We start from the raw sequence: 25202 nt of genomic DNA on the forward strand, positions 1-25202 counted from the left end.
ATGGGATTTCCCAGGCAAGAATATTGAAGTGGGTGGCCATTGCCTTCTCCAGGGGATCTTCCCCATCCAGGGATCAAATCCAGGTCTCTTGCACTGCAGGCAGATTCTTTACCATCTGAGCCATCAGGGAAGCCCTAAATGTTCCTATTAATTGTTAAAAAACTAATATTAAAGTTAGCATTCAATATGTACTATTTTGGTAAATACACCTGAAAAGGGGGGCAGATTTCTAACAAAACATCTCATATATTAAAAGAACAGAAGATTCAATCAAAGACACTATGAGAGGTCAATGTCAGTATTCCAAAGCATATTCAGTTTTAAACTAAATCAATAATTCTCTCTAGAAGAAAAAAACTGTGGCCATACTGGAGAACAGTTTAAGATCAGAGTGTTATTTCTAAATTTTGAATTGTTTTCTAAAAATACACGAAGACAACCAAAAAAAAAAAAAAAGACTAAATTTATGCCAACCAAAAAAAAAAAAAAATACACAAAGAAAGGAGAAGAGAATTTAAAAAACAGCTCATGCAGAAATCCTTTTTGAAGGGAGGCAAGTAGAGTCAAGCAGTGCCACTGGAAGAAATTATGGCTTGAAGAACTCTCTCCCTGAAATTCCCACTAGAGGAAATATTCAAGATCAAGTGCTTGGTCAAACAGTTATCTCCAAATAGTCCCTCCTCTAATACTCTGGGCTTAAAAAAAATCCCATAAAAGATCACAAAGCCTATACAGCAGAAAACACAAAATGACTCTAAGAACTAATGTGTTATGGAAGGTATCTTTGTTTGTACCAAAATCTGAATAGACTTTTTTCTTTTTCTATTTTACCACTCAGAAATATATAACTAAATTTTTGGAGACTGTAAAATATGTAGTCAAAGAAGCCAACTGCTTAAAATAACTTTTTTTCAGATGAAAATAAAACCCAGATGTAGTTAGGATAAATCTCTCAAGCCTACTTATTTATTCCGTTACTAGATAAGACTTCCTTGTTTGGTTTCACCATATCTGATCCTTACAGATTAGGTTCAACCTTCAATTCTTAATTTAAAAGAATTACCCAATAGTAAGATTTAATTTGCACCAAACATTCTCATGCAATGTTACTTACAGAAAATAAGAACTAAAGCACTGTGATATGGCACAGAAGAAACTTTCATAATCTTCTTTTTAAATCTTGCTAATCATATGCTATAAGCCTTCTGAGACACACCTAAGGTTTTTATTAAAGAGCAGCAGCAAAAAAGGACATAACTGCAAACTAGCCTTAACCTTAAGGATGAAGATCAGGACAGATCTCATGAGAAATATCTTACTTTCATAAGGCTGTAAAAAGTATGAGAGAGCAAGTTAAATGACATATACGCTCAATTATTTACAGGTAAAGTATGCAGATGTCCACAATTTTCTTTGAAACACATCATAAAAAAATGGACTAAGGGTTAAGGTATGGATAGCTATGTGATCAAGTTTCATCTATATAATTCTTTCAATTTTTCTGTATGTTTGAAGATTTTCATAATAGAATATTAAAAAGGAGATGGGAGAAATATCAAAGAAACTCTTTAACCCTCTTCTTAAATGCATGGTAAAAAAAGAAAAGCTTTGTAAAGCAAAAGAAAAAAGTTCTACATCCCATGTTTGAGGCAAGTGAGTAAAGACTCCAATTTCCAGCTTTCAATAGTAAAAACAGAAAATAAAACGATTCACTGAAACAAAATTTGTTCATTTTTCTCCTTAAAGTATGAAGTTGTAATAGGCAGAAAGTATTGACATTAAGCCCATTTAAAAATTAAAAAAAAAAAAAAAAAACTCCTATCATTCTCTTTACCTACTATCCTAAACAAAAAAGGAGAAAACATCAAGAGATGGATGCTTAAAGGGAAAAGAAGGAAAGGGCTTTACATTAATGCTAATATCTAGGTTGATCTGGGGTAGAGTTAATTCTTTTTTTGTTTGTTAATTTGAGAAATTATAAAACCCAAAGATTTTGGAATATATATACAATTTTCTTTAGAAATGACTCTTAGTCCATCATACCCACTCTGGAATGTCCTATTAAGGATCCAAGAAACCTTTGTTTCAATTCAATTCACCATTTATTGAGCGCCTGCTCTGCAACCAAGCATTATGCCATACACTGCAGGGATCATCACTCAAATATAACACGTCTTTTTTCCTTTTTTTTTTGCAATGCTTCTCCGTTAAACATCTGCTGGCTTGATGGATGCCTGGGTTTTTAACCTCAAAAATTAAGAAAACAGAGGAATGCTGAATTCAGGCATGGTAAAGAGAGAAATTTTCTCATTTCTAAAGAATGGAATGACTTGAGTTTTTTAAAAGTATTCTCTTAAACAGCATAAACAAATTATCAAGGTTATATTAAGCCATAAAAACATTCTTGAAAGAAGGATCTACATTGTTGTGCCTTCTATAATTGATGGAAAATACACTTTTAACCATTTAAAAGTATCTGTACTAAATCAACAGCATTTTTTTTAATGGTAATGGTAAAACAAATTACTAGTAAGATAAATGACATCTACTACAAAATTCAGGCAATATGGTCACATATTCCTTTATCTCAACTCATACCTAGGAGACATATCAGACAATGTTGATGAAATAATCCATGTTCTTTATATTTTATGAGTCCATGATAAAACTTTATTTTTAGAAATAGAAAGATGAACCTAAATATAAAAACTTAGTAATTTTTCAGAAGTTTAATGAAACAAAATTATCTAAAAAAAGACAGATGCATCTAACATTGCATGGCTGCAACTGCTTAGTCGCTCAGTCGTGTCTGACTCTTTGCAAGGCCATGGACTGCAGCCTGCCAGGCTCCTCTGTCCATGAGGATTCTCCAGGCAAGAATCCTGGAGTGGGTTGCCATGCCCTCCTTTAGGGGATCGTCCCAACTCAGAGTTTGAACCCAGGTCTCCTGCATTACAGGCAGATTCTTTACCATCTGAGCCACCAGGGAAGTCTTAACATTCTACTGCTGCTGCTAAGTCACTTCAGTTGTGTCCAACTCTGTGCGACCCCATAGACAACAGCCCACCAGGCTCCCCCAGTCCCTGGGATTCTCCAGGCAAGAACACTGGAGTGGGTTGCCATTTTCTTCTCCAATGCGTGAAAGTGAAAAGTGAAAGTGAAGTCACTCAGTCGTATCCGACTGCTAGCGACCCCATGGACTGCAGCCCACCAGGCTCCTCCGTCCATGGGATTTTCCAGGCAAAAGTACTGGAGTGGGGTGCCATCGCCTTCTCCCAAGATTTCTTCAATTTAAGTTTTCGGCAATGAGACAAGAGAGTACAATGAATATACACAGCAAAGGTGGGACAGGGGAATTTGTTTGTGCCCCATACCAATAACCATGCATGTGTAACTTTAGATTTGTCAGTTAACCATAGGTGCCTGTTTCTTTATCAGCCTTCTTTTGCTCTATGAATAAAATGAGACATGAATTCAACATAAGAAAGTTTAAACGTTACAAAAATACATTACTCTAAGTAAGAAAGAAATACCCTCAAAGTGCCCAACTGCTTTAGGTGATGAGTTAAGAGGTAATTTTTATTTTATTTTCTAAATTTTCTACAACTGATATATATTTCTATAACAAATCAAAAGGAACTTTTAAGAAAAGATGACTTTAGATATGTTAAATTTATAACTGACTTAAGCTTTGAATATCTGCATCAGTTTCTACTTAGTCTAACATAATTTTAAGTTTTGTCATTTCAACTTGTTTTCTTTTTTTTTTTTCAACTTGTTTTCTATATTTTATTTCTAAATTGCATTTTAGAAAAAAGTAAACTGTTGTATGTTGTTTTCTTAGAACAGTGACTCATAACTCTTTATGGCTACTGACACCTATGAAAGACTGATAAAACCTCTATATCCTTTCCTCATAAAAAGGCCCTGCATTTTGCATCAATTTCAATAGAAGCCCACTCATAAATCCCTTGAGGTTACTATTTGTTTCAAGAGGTCTTATATGAGTTAAAAAAAAAACAAAAAAAAACAGCAATCCTGGCCTTGAACCCAGCAAATACTTAAAATTCTCAAAATTATTTTTAACTAGTTCAATTTAAATTTTTTTTAAAAAATGGGAAAACTGTCAGCAATTTGGTCAAGAGTTCAAAATAAATAAGTAAAAACATTAAATTGTACACAAGCTGAATTTTTTTTTACAGCTTACATTTTCCTTAATCACACACTGATACCAACACCTCCTTCTGTCTTCAGTACATTAGAATTTAGACTTTTGTATCTCAAAAACAAAGGCTTCCCAGGTGGCCCTAGTGGTAAAGAATCTGCCTGCCAATGCAGGAGAAGCAAGCGACAGGGGTTTGATCCCTGGGTCAGGAAGATCCCCTGGAGTAGGAAATGGAAACCCACTCCAGTATCCTTGCCTGGAAAATCCCATGGGCAGAGGAGCCTAGTGGGCTACAGTCTATGGGGCTGCAGACAGTCGGACACGACTGAGCGACTAACCAAGTACACATACCTCAAGACAGAGCGTGAACTCATGAGTGAGCCACCTCTCAGTCAAGTAGTACTGCTGCAATATTTAACCTTCATCCTCACACAGTACTCTGTGCTTACAAGTTTTATTGCAGACTGCTCTCATTGTATAAAAAATAAGCAAAACTGAATGGAAAATGAAAAAACTCAGAATGCAAAGAAATGTTTTCAAACCTAATACAGTTAACATAAAGATGAAAAATCATGAGGTAGCCAAATCAAATTGAAATGTAGCCTCAATCAGATATACCAAAATACTCACTGGACTTAAGATGATTCTGAGAAATTGTGAACCAAATAAAGTATATGGACACTGGAAACACATCATCAAAGACTATGTTCTAAACGATGAGATGTCATTAGGGATTCTTTTCATAATACTTTATAATACTCTCTGGGAGGAAAAAAATTCCCCTATAACATATAATTTTGCCTTTTATTTTCAGAAATGCTTCAAGTATCAAACTAGTGTGGTTTTTCCAAAAAAAGGCATAAAGGCTAGGCAGGGGACTCCTAGAAGTAACAAATTGCAATTACAGTTTACAAATCATTAACTCTTTTAAAAGAAAAAAGCCTTACCCATTTACAATTTGACATTTGTGACATAAACACACATATAGAATTAAGAAGCTGAAAGAAACCAAGTAAAATGTTTTCAAGAGAGGGAGAGAATTTAGCTTCTCCTCAGAATTATGAGAAAATGTACCTTTATTCTTTCCTCATTTCAACCTTTTTATAAATGTTTTCATTTTATATACAGAATAAAAAATTTAATACAGATTTTGTTTCTTAAAAAATCATTCTTAAAACATTCAACTTGAATATTTTTGGGGGGCAATCTTAATTTGCTTTGAAACATCACACAAGAATTTCAAAACTTACTTATTAACATCCCAAACCATGTATTAACACATGACATCAGAAAAAATATAATAATAATTTTAAAAACTAGTATTTTTTTGGTCCAGTTCCCCTTGAAAAATTACAAATGTCATGTCTGCTTTACAATCCCCCTCTCAAAGTTCAAAAGCTTCAGAATTTTTATCTCCAAATTTATTTTTTCTAAAATCAAACATCTGAGCAATATAAAATAGCTTATTTACTGTTTTCATTTAAGTCTGTTTCAGGTAATTTCATAGATAACTTAATACTTAAAACTCTCTTAAGATAATTTGCAGTAAACAAGACTTTTTTTAACAATTCACATGCATATAACTTATGACTACAAACAATGCCTAAGATACAGATGATTTCTATGTGCCAGGCATCACATACCATATTTCATTTAATTCTCACAAATCAACACAAGTAATGAGACTTCTTTTTTCTGTGGAATATGTTCAACAGAAGTCATCTATAGTGCACTAAAAATGACCATAAATTTGTTGTCAATCCACTCACCAATAAATGGAGTCTATTTCCCCTCCCTCTGAATCTGGTCTAGTTTTATGAGTTCCTTTGACCAACAGAATGTGACTTGGCAGCTTCCATTCTTGCTGCCCTTGTAGCATCATATAAAGTAAGCCAGATAAAAAGAGCCCATGGACAGTGAGGCCCAGCATCACACACGAGCCATCAGACTTACGGGTGAGGCCATTTTGGGGCTGCAACCACACAAGTGAGCCCAAACAAAATCAGCAGAAAACCACAGAGCTGAGTTCAGTCCAATACGCACAACCAAAGAACATTATACAGGCAAATGGTTGTTGTCAGTACACTTGGAGTACTTTTATTAAAGAATAATAAAAAATGGATACAATAGCTTAGTAAGGATGTATTTTGAGTTGTAGAAGTCATACTCTGTCCTGTGGTCATTATTTTAAAAAAAATAATACCAAAAAGTATTTGGTAACTAAAAATTAGACATCTGACACACAATGTAGTTCATAGGAACAAAATTAAGTAGTTCACTATTGATTAAAAACAATCTCAAAAGTATAGTACTATATAGTGTGATGAACAGTGTACAGTTTGACTGCACTTTAATCAGAGTGGGAGTATAATATATATAAACATGTGGAAGAATATACACATACATGTACACACATGCATGCATACATACATACAGACATACAAATATACACTCCTTGTGCAAGTAATTTCTGCAAAAATTTGCAAGGAACTGGTAAAAATAAGCAGTTATTTACCAAGAAGAGAAGTGAGATTTTCAAGACAAGTAAGAGGGAAACTACATACCATGTATACCCATTTGTACCTCTTAAAGTTTGAACTATATAAATATCAGTTCAGTTCAGTCACTCAGTCATGTTTGACTCTTTGCAACCCCACGGGCTACAGCACACCAGGCTTCCCTGTCCATCACCTACTCCTGGAGCTTGCTCAAACTCATGTTCATTGAGTCAGTGATGCCATCCAACCATCTCATCCTCTGTCATCCCCTTCTCCTCCTGCCTTCCATCATTCCCAGCATTAGGGTATTTTCCAATGAGTCAGGTCTTTGCATCAGGTGGCCAAAGTACTGGAGATTGAGCTTCAGCATCAGTCCTTCCAATGAATATTCAGTACTGGTTTCCTTTAAGTTGACTGGTTTGATTTCCTTGCAGTCCAAGGGACTCTCAAGAGTTTTCTCCAACACCACAGTTCAAAAGCATCAGTTGTTTGGTGCTCAGCTTTCTTTATAGTCCAACTCTCACATCCATACATGACTACTGGAAAAACCATAGCCTTGACTAGACGAACCTTAGTTGGCAAAGTAATGTCTCTGCTTTTTAATATGCTGTCTAGGTTGGTCATAGCTCTTCTTCAAAGGCACAAGCATGTTATAATTTCATGGCCACAAACAACATCTGCAGTGATTTTGGAGCCCAAGAAGATAAAGTTTCTCACTGTTTCCATTGTTTCCCCATCTATTTGCCATGAAGTGATGGGACCAGATGCCATGATCTTCATTTTTTGAATGTTGACTTTTAAGCCAACTTTTTCACTCTCCTCTTTCATCAAGAGGCTCTTTAGTTCCTCTTTGCTTTCTGCCACAATGGTAGTGTTATTTGCATATCTGAAGTTATTGCTATTTCTCCCAGCAACCTTGATTCCAGTTTGTGCTTCACCCAGCCTGGCATTTCATGTGATGTACTATACATATAAGTTAAATAAGCAGGGTGACAGTATACAGTCTTGACATACTCCTTTCTAAATTTGGAACCAGTCAGTTGTTCTGTATCTATTTCTAACTGTTGCTTCTTGACCTGCATACAGATTTCTCAGGAGGCAGGCCAGGAGGCCTGCTATTCCCATTTCTTTAAGAATTTCCACAGTTTGTTGTGATCCACACAGTCAAAAGCTTTAGCTCAGTCAATGAAGCAGAAGTAGATGTTTTCTTGGAACTCTCTTGCTTTTTCCATGATCCAACAGAGGTTGGCAATTTGATCTCTGGTTCCTCTGCCTTTTCTAAATCCAGCTTGAACATCTGGAAGTTGTTCACATACTGTCGAAGCCTGGCTTGGAGAATTTTGAGCATTACTTTACTAGTGTGTGAGATGAGTGCAAGTGTGCGGTAGTTTGAGCATTCCTTGGCAGTGCCTTTCTTAGAGATTAGAATGAAAACTGAACTTTTCCAGTCCTGTGGCCACTGCTGAGTTTTCCAAATTTTCTGGCATATTGAGTGCAGCACTTTCACAGCACCATCTTTTAGGATTTGAAATAGATCAGCTGGAATTCCATCAATTCCACTAACTTTGTTCACAGCGATGCTTCCTAAGGCCCACCTGACTTCGCATTCCAGGATATCTGGCTCTAGGTGAGTGATCACACCATTGTGGTTATCTGGGTCATGAAAATCTCTATGTATAGTTCTTCTCTGTGTATTCTTTTTTTTTTTTTTTTTACTCTCAAAATAGCTTTATTAATATTTTGATTCTTCCCAAGATAATCATCTCTCCAAACTCCCTTTTGCTAAATTCTCCCATCTCCAGAGTGGGAAACACATTCCACTTTCATTTGTTCATTCTCATGCTTAGTCGTGTCTGACTCTTTGCGACCCTATGGACTGGAGCCCTCCTCCAGGCTCCTCTGTCCATGGGATTTCCCAGGCAAGAATTCTGGAGTGGGTTGCCATTTCCTCCTCCATTCTCTATGTATTCTTGCCACCTCTTCTTAGTATCTTCTGCTTCTGTTAGGTCCATACCATTTCTGTCCTTTATCGAGCCCATCTTTGCATGAAATGTTCCCTCCAGTTCAGTTCAGTCGCTCAGTCGTGTCCGACTCTTTGCGACCCCATGAATCGCAGCACTCCAGGCCTCCCTGTCCCTCACCAACTCCCAGAGTTCACTCAAACTCATGTCCATCGAGTCAGTGATGCCATCCAGCCATCTCATCCTCTGTCGTCCCCTTTTCCTCCTGCCCCCAATCCCTCCCAGCATCAGAGTCTTTTCCAATGAGTCAACTCTTCACATGAGGTGGCCAAAGTACTGGAGTTTCAGCTTTAGCATCATTCCTTCCAAAGAACACCCAGGACTGATCTCCTTTAGAATGGACTGGTTGGATCTCCTTGCAGTCCATGGGACCCTCAAGAGTCTTCTCCAACACCACAGTTCAAAAGCATCAATTCTTCGGCACTCAGCTTTCTTCACAGTCCAACTCTCAGATCCATACATGACTACTGGAAAAATGTTCCCTTGGTATCTCTAATTTTCTTGAAGAGATCTCTAATCTTTCCCATTCTAATGTTTTCCTCTATTTATTTGCATTGATCACTGAGGAAGGCTTTCTTATCTCTCCTTGCTATTCTTTGGAACTCTTGCATTCAGATGGTATCTTTCCTTTTCTCCTTTGCCTTTCACTTCTCTTCTTTTCGCAGCTATTTGTAAGGCCTCCTCAGGCAACCATTTTGTCTTTTTGCATTTCTTTTTCTTGGGGATTTTCTTGATCGTTGCCTCCTGTGCAATGTTACGAACCTCAGTCCACAGTTCTTCAGGCACTGTTGTCTATCAAATCTAATCTCTTAAATCTATTTGTCACTTCCACTGTATAACTGTAAGGGATTTGATTTAGGTCATATCTGAATGGTCTAGTGGTTTTCCCTACTTTCTTCAATTTAAGTCTGAATTTGGCAATGATCTGAGCCACAGTCAGCTCCCAGTCTTGTTTTTGCTAACTGTATAGAGTTTCTCCATCTTCAGCTGCAAAGAATATAATCAATGTGTTTCAGTATTGACCACCTGGTGATGTCCAGGTGTAGAGTCGTGATTTCAAATGTTTTAACTTACAATTTAAAAAGTTAATATGGAATCCTTTATGTCTCTAAGATGTATACTAAAATATGTCCACATCGAATGATATGCTTCAGATTCATGCCAAAATAGTTGAGAGATGGGGGAAGAGGGTAAGATACACTGTTTTAAAAGGAAACAAACAGTTCAGATGAAACCATGAGTTGACAATCATTGAAGCAGAGTGGTGGATACATGTGGGTTCAGTACACAACTCCATCACCCTTTGAAACTCTTTATAATCAAAGTTTTTTGAATACAATAAAAGCTTAACAATACCACTCAGTAAACCATCTCTCCATCAGGATAAAAGATAATGGTGTGAACACAAAATATTCAGGAATATTTACAAAGTTTTGGAGGGTTTTTGATTTTTCCTTCTTTCTTCATCTAACAATGAGTTTAAAACTTTTCCAAAAAGATTTCAGAGTTACTGTATTTATTAAGGGCCAGTCTGGATAGTCTATAGACATTATCTCACACTTAAACTTCAAGTTAATCACTTTACAAGAAGAAAACTTAAGAATCTTCATAATTCACCCAAGGTAACAAAGTTAGAAAATGACAGAATTCCAGCGTAGGTCTGTGCCTCCAAATCCCTCCATGCTCTTTGAAAGAATTAAAAGGATAAAAAATTACAAATAAACTACACAGAGTTATCAGCCCCACGTGGGTCAAACACTAGGAAGTACACTGACATTTAATGAGAAAATAGTGTATGGATTTTATAATGAGTTAAGTAAAAAGAATTACATGGAAAATAAGATGTACCTAAAAATTTTCTTAAATCTTCACTAAATTGAAAACCACTACTAGTTCTAAAAATGTTACACAAATTCTCAACTATTAGGCTCAAACATTTCCTGTTTATCTGTTACTAATTAAACAAATACTATAAATGTCTTTAAGTAAAACAAAGTTCTGGGATCTGAATTAATTTTCTCAAAGAGATTTCTGGGGGCAGATCTCATTGTTCTGGACCATTTTCACTGGTCCAGAGTAATTTTACCACTTTATATTTCTATAAATATTTTTATTTTGTGTCCTACATTTTAAAAAAATAGGATTATCTTTGAAGGGTAATATTCTAATTCATTACTCTTCCCTTTAAGAATTTTTTAAAACTTCACAAAGATATACATCACTAGCCTAAGACAACACTTCAAAAAAAACCACATGTTTTGCTCCTCCTTATTATATTGGTATGTACTCATAAACAAGGGGAACTTAGTTACATGAATTGTATTTTAGACTATAATAACACCAAAGGTTAGTGAAAAGCAACATATTTTTTAAAGCAATGCATGAGACACCCTTAAAAATAATTTGTCTCTGTTTTGCTTCCTATCTCTAACCAACTAGCACAGAATTATTGTAATTTCGCTGTTTAGTGTCCAACTATCAATTTCTCCAGGGGTCCCTAACCTCCAAGATCTCCTGCTTGATGAATTGTGGTGGAACTAATGTAATAATAATATAAAGAAAGTACACAATAAATGTAATGCACTTGAATCATCCCGAAACTATTCCTCCTACCCCTAGTACATGGAAAAACTGTCTTCCACGAAACTGATCCCCAGTGCTAAAAAGGTTGAGGACTGCTGAATTTCTCCATAGCAGGGTCTTTCAATTCCAAACAGCAGTATAATACTGGCATATGGTAGAAACTCAATCATTGTTTCTGGAATTAAGATAATAAAAACATCACAAGAATTCCACAGCACTCCCAAATAGCAATTTCCTGGCTTTCAGAGGAATGGAGACACTTGGTTTCAGTTTTTTAATGTAATAAATTGGTAAATTCACTGGCCATTTGGATTCCAGCAATATCAGATCCTCATTAAAAACAAACATAAAAGTCTGTTTCCTGAGCCACATTAAAAATAATTCAGAGGAAAATGCAAATTAACTGGAAAAATTATTTTAATTGTTTAACATGTAGATAAGGTACTATATTACTTTAAGATATGTGGAGGCAAATATGCTAAGCTCTGTAGTTTGGAGCTACAGAAAATCTGGAAACTGAGACAGATTCATATGAATCTGCTCTGATGTAAATGACACATTTCTATCAATGTTCATCAGGCTTAGGTAATGCTATACAGTACTTCTAAAAATGCTGTACATAACTATATGGTACTTGTAAAAACGTTATACATAAAATAATCAAATATTTGGTCTTTATTTATTCAAACACTTATTAAGTGCCTATACTGTGCCAAACACAGTTATAGATAAAAGGAAGAAAACATGCCCCTTAGCCTTAAAGAACTCTCAGTCTAGAAGGGAAAGAATCTTAAAACACAACCAGAAGCAAGGTGTCATTCACACACTGTGTAAATTAGTATCTGTTCTGAGTGAATCAACCTTTTACTAGTGTCCTGAATTCTTTACCAAAACCAATAAAGTCCACACTGTAAAACTTCACCTGGGAATTATCTGTAAAATGGATCACTTTTGCCAAATTAGCAGGTGAAAAATATTAATTCTGTGACCAAGTACTTGCATTTCAAGTTTCAACCTGGACTGAATGTAAAATGAAAAGTCAATGGTCCATTATGGAAATACTGACAGACTTAAACCACCGGTGGATGCAGCTACGACTCTGCATTTATTGAAAATTAATGAAGTCTCTGAATTTTTATTTATAAAATGTGTATTATTTAGTTTTAGATTATTTCTGCAAGCCAAAAGTCAGAATTTAATATGATGATGTGTACCGATGGCACCAATTTTTACCCTTATCCACTGCTTGCAGCCTATGTGCATTTAAACCAAAAAACATTTGATATACACTAACTATAAATTATTTCCTTGAAGATCTCTCAGGCATGAAGAAAAAGCCTCTTAAAATAAATTTAAAATATTATATGCTTGATGGTGTATAACCAAAGGTTTAATCTCACCACTAAAGGGGCAGTTATCATGATTCTGCAATAACCCTGCAGACAATAATCAAGACAGCTCCTGTTGTTCTCTCAGTACAATCTTCGTAAACACAGCATGGATATATTGTAATTTGATATCCGTAAGATCAACAGCTATACCTCATGACAAGTCATAAGATTTTATTCACCATTAAATTGAGCATTTTCCTCAGAAGACACAAGAAATGTGTTATTTACCAAGCACTGTCCTATTAACTATACATTAGCACATTAAAATAGATATGCTTTCTTTCTCTCTATATTCTAAAAAGTGTGGTCTCTAAAGCAAGCTCTGAGATGCAGCCAATTAATTAGATTTTTCAAACTTTGGGAAAATGTATCTGTACATATTTCCACCATTATTTTAAAACAATTGATTCTAATTATTATTCTACTACATATACAAAAAACAGTCCCAAAATAAAGCTGATTAGTCAGGTTAAAAAATGCATCAGTCTCAACTTCATAACAATAGTAATATTCTAACTTTAAAAAAAGAGACAAAGGAAGGGAAAAAGAAAGCAATTAAAATATTAAAATAAACACAAATGGTGATGCAACTTCAGGAAATCAGGGAACACAGAATTCAATAAACAATTACAGACAATATAAATTAGTACCAAAAGGATTCAAAATGGAGATTACCAGAAGAACTCAATTATAGGATGCGAAAACTGTACTTTTTTAAAATACAAATAAGTGATTCCATTAGTATTTCAGAAAGGTAATAAAACGATCTTTCACTCACCAATGCTGGATTTTCTCTTGGCAGTTAGTGACCACCTGTCATGAAAACAGATAACTACTCATGAAAAAACAGGGCAATGCACAAAGCTACAAAATCACTGTATCAGAAAGCTACAGTAGTGGCTTTACAGATTTAAAAGCATCTCGATACACATTTTTATTTGTCAAATGCACAGAGATGCGAATGTTAGTTTTTAAGCAGCACACTTTATCATACCTCTCTAATGCAGGCTGATAACTGCAGAACAAATTACAGCTTTCCAATTCATACTTAGGTACAAAACCCACTTCATAACTATTAGGTGACATATGATATAAGATAACTAGTATTTTGTACAATCTGCAGGCCTGTTTTCAATGTTACATATTTTGCAGAATACACAAATGTTATAAATAACAAAAAAACAATGTAACATCCACATTTCATCAGTTTAAAAAAATGACAGCAGTGAAAGTATTTTATTTTGTCAGTATATCTTCAAATGTTTTCACCTGTAATTTTTATTCTGATGCATTAAAAATGAGTTCAGTGATATTTTTCTACTACACTTCAAGAAGAAATACTTGGGATAAAGAGATGCTCTGAACGGCCCATTTTGTTCCCCTGGTGAATTATGATAAAATTTTAAGCACTTCATAGTCAGTTTAAGCTATGCTTATAATACTGAAACAACGAAATTAAACATAAAACTTACTTGTTTTCCTTAGAGATATTTCAACAGATTCTTAAAATGCTCAAAAAATTAAGAACACTAACTAGTAAGGGGGAAAAAAAAGAACATGTGAATAGCAACTTAAAAAAAAAAAAAAAAACCCTTTTCAAAGATTACTAATTATGTTTTTAAACTGCCCATTGATAACAAAACTTTAAACAATAATTTCAAATACTGTAGCACCATTTTAGAGAAAGAGAAACTAAGAGATGAAATTACTATGCTTAATATAATGCCACCTGAAAAAGACAGCAGTGTTACAGTTTGAAACACTGTTCTTTCTCACTGTTCTAAATACCAATACTGCATCTTATATAAGCACCATGTTTCATCTAAAAATCACGTCTTTTTTTTTTGGCCTGTCACTAAATTCCTCTATTATAACATTTAATTCCTGAAGTAAATATCTTCCTTTAGGACATTTTAAATACTAAGGCAGCAATCCTGTACCAAAATACATGTTGTAATCAGATATCCAACCATACTACACATTAACTCAGCATAAAAAGTCAGTTTTAGAATAAAGCTCTCTCAATAAGTATCAATCACATAGCAACACTTAATAACAGTGATAACATATAATAAGAGTACTGACTTTACATCTGGAAGAACCAGGCTAAAGCTACATCAATCCATTTCACTGTTTCTGACTCGACAGTAATTATAAAATAGACAAACAGAATTAAATGTAAATTGAAAAAGAAAAAATCTTCATGAAATCCTTTTTATAAAGTTCTTATTTAACAACCCCATTAAGAGAAGAGACCCAAAAACAGTCAGGATGCTTTCCAATCCCAATGCATGTGTTTCCAAGCATGAAGTGAGCCAAAAGCACAAAAAGAAAAGCCCTGCAAACCATAAGAGCAGAATGTTCATTAACCTCTACATGATAATCCTTTCATGGCTGCATATTAACTAGTTACATATTCATAATCATTTACATTATTTAAAGGACCTTCGATGAAATTTTCTATGCAATATCCATTAGTGACAGTGTTAAAGGTTATAGAAGATAAGTCTACTTAATGTTTCCAGGAAGCCTTTTTAATTAGTAAATATGTAAATTTGCCACATATGCTTTTTATGTTTAAAAAACAAGTTCCTGGTAGAATGGCATGTATTCTTGCCATCACCCTTTATGATCTTAACTCTCCATTTTGCTGTAGCTATTTTTCCCCCACCCCTTTTCTTTCCTGAAATAAGTTTCCCCCAAGAACAGATATTAAAGGATAAGATAACAAAAATCCATTTCACAATTAAAAAGAGAAATTTTCACTACCAAAATATTTTCTTCGTTAAAAGTATTTATTGGTTACATATAGGGGTTAGAACAAGAGTCTTCAGTTAGACATTATCCAAATGTAAGCTAGATATTTTGTAAACTCAAGAAATTAAGGAAAACATGAAAAAGGCAGGTATGAATACATACCATAGCCTTCTGATGATATGTCTACAGTTAAATCTTTGTTTACATGATTTATAGCACACCTAATTCCAACAAACATTTGAACCCAAGCAGCTGTACTTACACTGATATCTTTCTAGTTTTCTCCTTTTATTCAAAAAGAAAATATTAGTAAATTTTTATGACTTAGTTGCCAAGGAAATCTGTGGAAAGAAGAAAATCTTATGATTCATCTGGGGTTTTACAGTCTCTTTTTTCTGTTAAAAGTAATGCCAACTAACCTTATTTCTTCTGAAATGGACTAGATTAATTATTAAATAAACTGACTATAAGATAGTGAGACTGGTTCTAAAATCAACTTTTGAAAACCACAGTGAAACAGCAAAACACATTTCATTACTATACCACTTTTTAAGACACATTCAATCTACCATTAGGAGTGTTTACCAATAGCCCAATTGTAAACAAGAAAAAAAAAAATCCTTCGGTACGCTTTCTTTAGGACTCAAAATTGCCCTTTTCCTAAGAAGTCCCTTGGACTGCAAGGAGATCCAACCAGTCAATCCTAAAGGAAATCAGTCCTGAATATTCACTGGAAGGACTGATGCTGAAGCTGAAGCTACCACACTTAGGCCACCTGATGTGGAGAACTAACTTCTTGGAAAAGACCCTGATGCTGGTAAAGACTGAAGGCAGGAGGAAACAGGGACGACAGAGGATGAGAAGATTGGATGGCATCACCAACTCAATGGACATGAGTTTGCGCAAGCTTCAGGAACTGGTGATAGACAGGGAAGCCTGGCGTGCTGCAGTCGCAAAGAGTTGGATACGACTGAGCAACTGAACTGAACTAAGAAGTAATAATAACACTGGTAAATGCCAGGACTTTATATGATGAAACAGTTCAATAAGATGAGTCTTCACTTCTTAAAGAGAGGAAACAAGTTCAGAGATGGAGTAACTTTCTCGATATTACAAACTGCCTAGAACTGCTAAAAGATAAAATCCGTTTTAATGCCAGGTCTATCTAATCGCAAAGCCGATACTCACTGTATTGGACTGTTCTCAACCATCATAAATCTTACTGGGTATAAGGAAAAGCAGCTGCCTTGTATCTGCAGTTTTCCTTAAAAACACTGATTGATGCTGCTACTTCTTCACTTCCTCCACATACCCTCCCACACACACTGACAAGACCTTGCCAATAATGTTAGGAAAAGCAAATAAGCTTAACTGGACCAACTCACTAATAAAAATTTTTATTTCTTCCAATGCCTCATACAACTCCCGGCCCTCTCAAGTCAAGCAACTCAGTATGAATATAAACAACAAATCTCCCAAGCCCCACATACACACATGCATGCGTGTGTCTGTGTGTATGTTTTAGGGGGAGAGGGTGGTGGGCCAACCCTATTATATATTTTTAAAGCACTTACAACTAATCAAGTTAGATGCCAAAGATGACAATGATAGTCTACCCAATAACCTATTTTTCTTTAGGTCAGTGTCCAGCTAACATATATACACATTCAATTATAAAATAATTGGCAGGTTTTAAAATCAGTAAACTATTAATACAAGAATATTTTCCTCTTTTTTCCCTCAGGAGGCACTTTTTAGAAATCATTATAAAGAAAGGAATGAATTAAGATCTCCATTACTTACTTCCATTTGTGCTATTTGCTTTGGTTAACAGACCACAAGGGGGCCTCAACCTGTGAGGTTTCCACGTTAAGAACAGCACCACATTAAAACTAGACCAGAACAGAGAGGCTAAAGGGTAAGTGTGCATAAGTCTTAAATGATATTTCTCTCAAAAATGCTTCACTTTACTTCTAAAACTTCTCTCACTGCACTGCAATTCCATATTCTCCCTGTACAGGTTAATGCATAAAATAACAATCTGAGGATTCACTAATCAGTGCTTTCCACATTTACATGATTTGCTTCTCTTGCTAGACTATGTCTTCAAAAAAGATCATATAATTTTGGGTTTTAAAGCTACTGAGAAGTCAAAAAGGAAAAAAATTATCAATGGTGACTAAATCCAATAGATAGTGGACATGCATGATTATCTGGCAGCTACTTAAATGGCTGAGAATAATTTCTTAAAGGACATACTGTCAATTACTAGATGTATAAATGCCATTACCAAAGTATATAAGAAGTACACGTAAAGAAAACTGGTAAAATATTGTAAGTCTTCTAAATAAGCCTCTCTGCAAAAAAGGTTAGAAACGACTACAAAGAAATAGCAATAAGCACTGATAAACTAACAAAAGAAATAGCAATAAGCACTAATAAACTATAATAAGCTGTTTCTGTATAAAAATTTTAAACAAATTTATTTTTAAATATGCTAAAAAATGAAAATAATAGAACTACTATCCAAAGTTGACAATAATTATAAGCTGCTGTTAAAACACTTAAACGTTTTTTCCAAAATCCAGGAAACTCGTAATTGTACTAGATGAAAGGTCAATGATATGGGCCAGGCCTCCTTTACTCATGTGCCATATAGTAAGTGTGCAACAAGTCCGTGTAAGGAGTACAGATCTACAATTACTTAGCCAAAAATCTCAGGGAAAGATGTTTCTCAATTTAGAACTTTTCATAATTTAGTCAAGTTATATCTTGCAGTAGTAGAACACTACCCTGTATCAAATATAGTGACATTTTCAGGGAAACATGAATATTCAAAGTAGAATAAAATACCTCACTCAAATCAGTTTCATCAACAAATGAATATGGCAGAAACTAAGGAATAACTTTGTTTTCAGTTTTTAAGACTTCTGAATTGCAGCTTGCCTGTCTATTGTTTTATTAGAGATATCAATCATTTCTTCTCCATTCCCACACCTTACTTTCTAAAACCTCACCCTCCTCTCATCTGCAACAGGCAGAGGACCCCATTTCTCCATTTGGAGAAATGTAAATGGAGCCAGTGTAAATGAAGAGGATCCACACAAATTGAGCCAATCAAATTTACTCTGGACTCAAAGACAGACTGAGGTGATTACAGATTCTGGACCGGAAAAGGTGACCACAAAGGGATTTGCACAAGCTAAATCTAACAAAGTTCCCCACAAAGTAACGACATAAATGTACAAGAAAGTGAAACACACACACACACACACACATATATACAAAATAATCCTATCCCTGAGTTCTTCCTAACTTTTTATAGTACTTTCCAAACTTTCTTCCAAGCATTTCTGTGGTTTATAATTGATTAAGAAAACTTCGTAAGTAAGCCAGCTACATAGATTAAAATGAGAGCATACCTGTGAAGATCTCCAAGAAAACAAGTAATTCATTAAAGAACAGAAGTAGTAGCTGTGCTTAGTCACTCAGACGTGTACAACTCTTTGCAACCCCATGGACTGGAGCCCATGAGGCTCCTCCATCCAAGGGAATTCTCCAGGCAAGAATACTGGAGTGGATTGTCATCCTCCTCCAGAGGATCTTCCCAACCCAGGATTGAACCCAGGTGTCCCACATTGCAGGTGGATTCTTGACCATCTGAGCCACCAGGGAAGCAGAAATAATAGAATGATGGGGGGAAAATATCTTGACAAGTAAAAAAGAAGTCAAATTGAAAGGCCCTTGCACCAATTAAAGAAGTACATTTTTATTTTAAAGAAACACTAACAGTGACTAGAGCAAAATTAATACTAAATCACTTGCAAGTAGCTACGTAACTAACCTCCAAGTTGGGACAAAAAGCGTATAACAAACCAGTAATTCCTGTGAAAACTGGCAAAGCCAGATGAACACAAAGTCATCTCTTAGAAGGCACCTAAGAGTTGCCAAAGAAGTTGGAACAAGAGGGACTAAAATTCAGGAGATAACTATGGAGAATTAAATTAATGCTCTTTTCTTGGACAACTCAAAGCACAGTGAAAAGCCTGAGAATTATACTTTGTCCTGAGCAGAAGTTTAAAGCAGTCTGAGAAGGCTGTAGTAACAAAATCAGAGACACGAGAGGTCTTAAGCATGTGGCTGTCTTTTCCTCTCATGGCATGTATGAACTTCTGAAGTTCAAACGGCCAAAAAACTGAAAGGCTGAAAATCAGAGCTCTGGGAACTGATGAAACAAAACTTAAGAGTTCAGAAGCCTTCAAGGGAAGAAGTCTGGTGAACAAACTAGATTTTCAGAAGAAAAGCCAAGAAAGAATCAGATGAAAGCCAAGAAAGAATCAAAGATAGCTGATATTTTACAATAAACAAAACCCAACCTGCACTCCATTCAGTACCTGCCTGAATTGAGGTGTCCCAACTTCTACTTTATCAACCTACTGAAGAAAGGGTGAAACTTTTCCAGAGGAAGATATACCCTTCGGGAGTAACCAAAATTGTAAAGACTCTAAAATATTAATTAAATTAACATTTAATTGTAAATACTTCAGGAGTATTTACATTTCTAGCATTTAATTAAAAATAACTATATTACCAAGAAATAGGACCATATGAGCAAACCTCAAAAAGAAGAAAAACAACACAAAATAGAACCAAATAAGCAATCTACATATTCGAGTTAACCAACTAAGACATTAAAATATAATTATTAATATGTTCAAGAAAACAGTGGAAAAGATTGAAGAAATACATGAAAAGATGGCATATTTCCCTAGACAATTAGTATCTACACAAGAAAAGAATCAAAAGGATAATCTTTAACTGAAACATCTAAAATGAGTTTAATAAATGGTGTTAACAGGAGATTAACACAAAAGTCAGAATTTTGAACTGGATGACATGTCGATAAAAAAAATACCATAATAAAAGCCCAGAGATTAAAAAACAAAGTGGAAAATATAGAAAAGACCAATAAGAGACATATGAAAACTATAACTGAAGATCTACAGAGAGAACAGATCTGAACAACAAACCTCTACAAGATTTTCTAAATATAAGAGGAAGGTATTAACCAACAGATTTAAGAAGCTCTAAGAATTTCAAGCAAGAGAAATTAAAAAAGAAAAATTATATGAAGGCACAATATAGTACCACTGATGAAAATCACAGAAAAATAGAAAATTTTACAATCAGCATAGGGGAGAAAGAGCAGGGAGGAGATACAGTACCTTCAAAACAGCAGTAAGAAGAGTTAAAACTAGAGATAACTTCAATAAAAACAATGCTAGAAACTGGAAAAATGGGATAAAAATCTTAAAGTTTTGGTAAAAAATAACTGAAAATTTATAAATTATGTACAGAGCAAAGAGATCCTCCAACATGAATGAAGAGTAAAAACATTTTCCCACAAAAAATTCTGCACCAGCAGATTTTTACTGGAAGAAATACTACAAGTAATTACGTGACGTGACAGAGGGAGTTAGCTAAGGCTAAAGCTGTAATCACCATGCAACATATAAATGTATCAAAACAATACATTGTACACCTGAAACTTACACAATGGTATATGTCAATTCTATCTCAATAAAGACACATTATACAGGCAAAAAGAACTACTACAAGAAGCTATTTGGAGCAATAGAAATTCAGAAAGAACTAAAAAGCAACTGTACAGGTAATTTTGTCAAGGTAAGGATAATCAGTATTGATCACAGAACAATTAAGTACTGTATTGTGGTATTTAAAACACACAGAATTAAAATGAATGGAAGCAACAATGCAAGAAGTGAGATGAATAAATGAATGTATGTTGCAATCTCTAGGAATAATTTCTCCAGTAAAAAAGCACAGTATAAATATATATATACATTTAGTGCCAACATCTACATAAAATAAGAGTACTAGGTAGGGTACTACAGCAAAAAAGAATATATTTTGAATGAGTTACCAAAGGGGAGAAAATAGGGTATGTCTGATTAAATCAAAGGAAGGTGCACCAAAAAATAAAAAAACACAGAGGGGAAAAAAACAGAAAAGTGGATCAAATAGACAAACTTCACACCTACTGCGTGTGCTAAGTCACTTCAGTCTTTGTGACCCTATGGACTGCAGCCCGTCAGGCTCCTCTGTCCATGGGATTCTCCAGGCAATACTGGAGTGGGCTGCCATGCCCTCATTTAGGGGATCTTCTCAAACCAGGGATCAAATGCGTGTCTCTCATATCTCCTGCACTAGCAGGTGGGCTCTTTACCACTAATGCCACCTGGGAAGACCCTTACACTCACTAGAATTTTTTTAAAAAATAAGAAAATAAGATGTGTTAGCAAGGATGTAGAAAAACTGGAACACTTCAAATCGTGTGTACTGTTGATGGGAATGCAAAAGAGAACAGCCACTGGAAAACAGTATGGTGGTTTCTCAAAAATGAAACACAGAATTACCATATAATCTAGCAATTCCACTTCTGGGTGTATACCCAAAGGAATTGAAAGCAAAGACACAAAACAGATATTTGTACACTTGTTCACAGCAGCCAAAAGGTGAAACCAACCCATGTCCACAGACAGATGAATAAACAATAAAATGTACAATATACATGCAATGGAATACTACTCAGCCTTTAAAAGGAAACTGACAGATGCTGTAATATGGATCAACCTTGAAGGCATGAGTGTTAAGTGAAATAAGCCAGTACAAATGGACACAAACTGTATGATTCCACTTATATGAGATACCCAAAGTAATTAAATTCAGAGAGACAGATAATGGTAGTTACCAGGGGATGGGGAAAGGGATAACAGAGTGTTATTGTTTAATGGGCAGTATCAGTTTTGCAAGGCAGAAGAAGTCCTGGAGCTGGATGGTAGTGTTGACAGAACCACAATGTGAATGTATTTAATGCCACTGAAATGTATACTTAAAACTATTTAAATGACAAATTTTGTTATATTCTACAACAACTTTTAAAGTAAAAAAATAAAAAAGTCAAGTACAAAAATGAAAAAATGAAACTAAATGCATCAGTTGCTGATGTATTTAGTTTAGGATGACTAAACATCCTACACAAAAGAGAAAGATGTCCAGACTGAATTCTTAAAACCACAACTAAATGCTGTTATAAGAACAGACTTATACACTTTGTACACAGACTAAAATTAAAAGATGAAAAAATTTATCATGAAAAGAAACAAAAGTAAAATATACTAATGTAGCCATATCAGTATAGTAGTCAATAAAGAATACCTGAAGGCAAGAAATATCACTAGAGATAAAATACTTCAGAATGATAAAAATGTCCCCTGATCAGGAAGCTATTAGAGTCTTAAATTTGTATGCACCAAATAACATAACTTTAAAATGTATAACACAAAGGCTGAGAAAAGGATAAATGTATAACCACAGTGGAGATTCTCCTTATCGCTTCATAACTGATAGAACTAGAAAACAAACCAACCAAAAAAATTAACAAGTATATCAAATAATTGTATACCACATTCAATCAACCTGAACTATGGAACTCAAAACTGCAAAATTCATATTCTTTCCAAATAATTAATGGACAGTAGCCAAAAACAGATCATATACCAGGCCATACAGCAAGTCTTAAGTTTCTAATAGAACAGAATTAAATATGACGTAAACAATAGAAAAGTAAAAAATACTCAGTGTTTCGAAATTAAGGAACATTTTCTAAGTAATTTCCAGGTCAATACACCTCAATAAGAATTAGAAAATATTTTAACTAATTAAATAACATTCAAAACATGTGGGGTGCCTAAGGTAATTATTAGAGAAAATTTTAAAACTCAAAAAATATATACTGTAAAGAAAAAATAGTAAAATCTCTGATTTTTGTGTCTCTAACAGCTTTTGTCTCAAGAAGCTAGGAAAAAATCACAGCCAATGAGAAATTTTTAAAAGAAAAATATAAAAGCAGAAACCAATGAAAATTAAACTTACAAAAGAAAAATCAATAAAATAAAAAACTGGTTCTTTAAAAAGACAGATTAGGACTAATAAATCCCTAGGAAGATATAACAAGAAGAAAAAAGACAAACAAGAACTGCAAATAACAGAAATTAAAAAGAGGACATCACTACCAAACCTACAGACATTTCTGAATTTTAAAATATCCATACAAGGAAAATACAAGGCCTAGACAGTCTTACTGGAAAATTAGTCCAAATATTTAAGGTAGAATCATACCAATAATACCCAAAGTCTTTTTACAGAACATACAAAAATGCTAGTTGTTTTATGAGGTCAGCATGATTCTGAAACCAAAACCTAATATGGACATCAAGGAAAGAAAATTACAAACCAATATGATACAGAGCCACAGAAACAAAACACCATACTCTACAGAATTAGAGCCATGACTTAGAAGCTCACAATGACTTCATGCTAGAAATAGGAGCAAAAATCAAACAGGCCAGCCCTAATAAAACCCAAAACCAACTCTCAACCAAGCTGTGTTGGTCCACTAGTACTCTGGCTGCTTAAAGAAAATTTATCCCTCTTTGAAGGACGGTAACAGCATCAGTAGCCTACGGTATTTGCACTACACTGTCTGACATCCAATCAAAAATTACAAGGCAGTCTATGAAAATAGGAACAGCAGATGAGAAATCAAGAGAAGAAATAAACAGAAACATAGCTTCATTTAATTTACATACTGCAGTTACAAGACACACTTTTATGATTAATATATTCATGAAAACAGAGGGAAGGTTGAAGATGTCAATACAGGCCTCAAATTTATTAAAGAAATGTCAAAACAAATTCTTGAAAGAAATACTATAACTGAGATTAAGCATTTAGTAAAAGAATGTACCAGTAGATTAGATCTGTAAGAACAAGATTAGTGAACAGGAATAGATATCAGAAGAAGGTATCCATAAAGTCATATAGATCAAGAGGAAGCAAGGAAATACAGAAAGGAGAGTTAAGACATATGAGACAGAGAAAATGTCTAATATGTATACTCAGAGTACAAAAAGTGAGAAGACAGTGACATAAAACCAGGAGCCAGAAGAGCAGACAAGAATTTTCTAAAATGACAAGTCATCAAATTATAGACTTAATAAACTCCATATTCAAAGCAGGCAAACCAAATCTACACATAGAAAAGCAAAACTACACATCATAATCAACTGCCTAAAAACCAAGATGGAAAGTCTAAAACCAGACAGAGGGAAGAAATACCCAAAATTTTCAGTGAAGGAAACAGTAACACTAATAGAAGACTGAAAGAAACCAAAGACATCAAAAAGATAATGGAATGGCATCTTCCAAGTGTTGGGGGAAAAAATCCTCTACCAGCTCAGAACTAAATAAAAATTATAACAGAATATCAACAAGAATAATCCTAATTTGGGGAGATGAGGTGAATTTTTTAAAACATGCAAAAGTAAAATATATGACAATAGCACAAATGAGGGAGGGTTCATGAAATTAAGCCATCAAAAGATTTCTGAATAATTTCCTAAGAGGCAAAATTTCAGAAGACTTTGTGAAAATTTTCCTACTAATTTATGGTAGACTGCAATAAGAGATACTATAATTTCTAGGATAATAACTAAAATGAAAATAGAAAAAAAGAGAAAATAGAAACCATATGACTATATAAAGCTAAAAGAATTTTAAATATAATTAAATATTTTAATAACAAAAAAAGAAAGACATAAAGAACAATAACAAATCTAACAAGTGGAAAATCTGTGGCAAAATGAGTAAACAAACTCCAAGTGACAGATGAGAAAATTTAAAGACTAAAGATATACATGTTCAC

General features: G+C 34.4%; 1 protein-coding gene across 1 annotated transcript in view; it reads right to left on the bottom strand.

Annotated features, from left to right (window-relative positions):
• Positions 1-25202, bottom strand: part of URI1 (URI1 prefoldin like chaperone) — a 63085-nt gene that overhangs the window by 27949 nt on the left and 9934 nt on the right. Inside the window, exon 2 of the mRNA XM_005899542.3 lies at positions 13437-13471. Coding sequence (XP_005899604.1) covers positions 13437-13471 — 35 coding nt within the window. The remainder of the gene's footprint in view (positions 1-13436; positions 13472-25202) is intronic.

Source organism: Bos mutus, chromosome 18 (assembly GCF_027580195.1).
Source record: "Bos mutus isolate GX-2022 chromosome 18, NWIPB_WYAK_1.1, whole genome shotgun sequence".
In the NCBI taxonomy this organism is placed as follows: Eukaryota; Metazoa; Chordata; class Mammalia; order Artiodactyla; family Bovidae; genus Bos; species Bos mutus.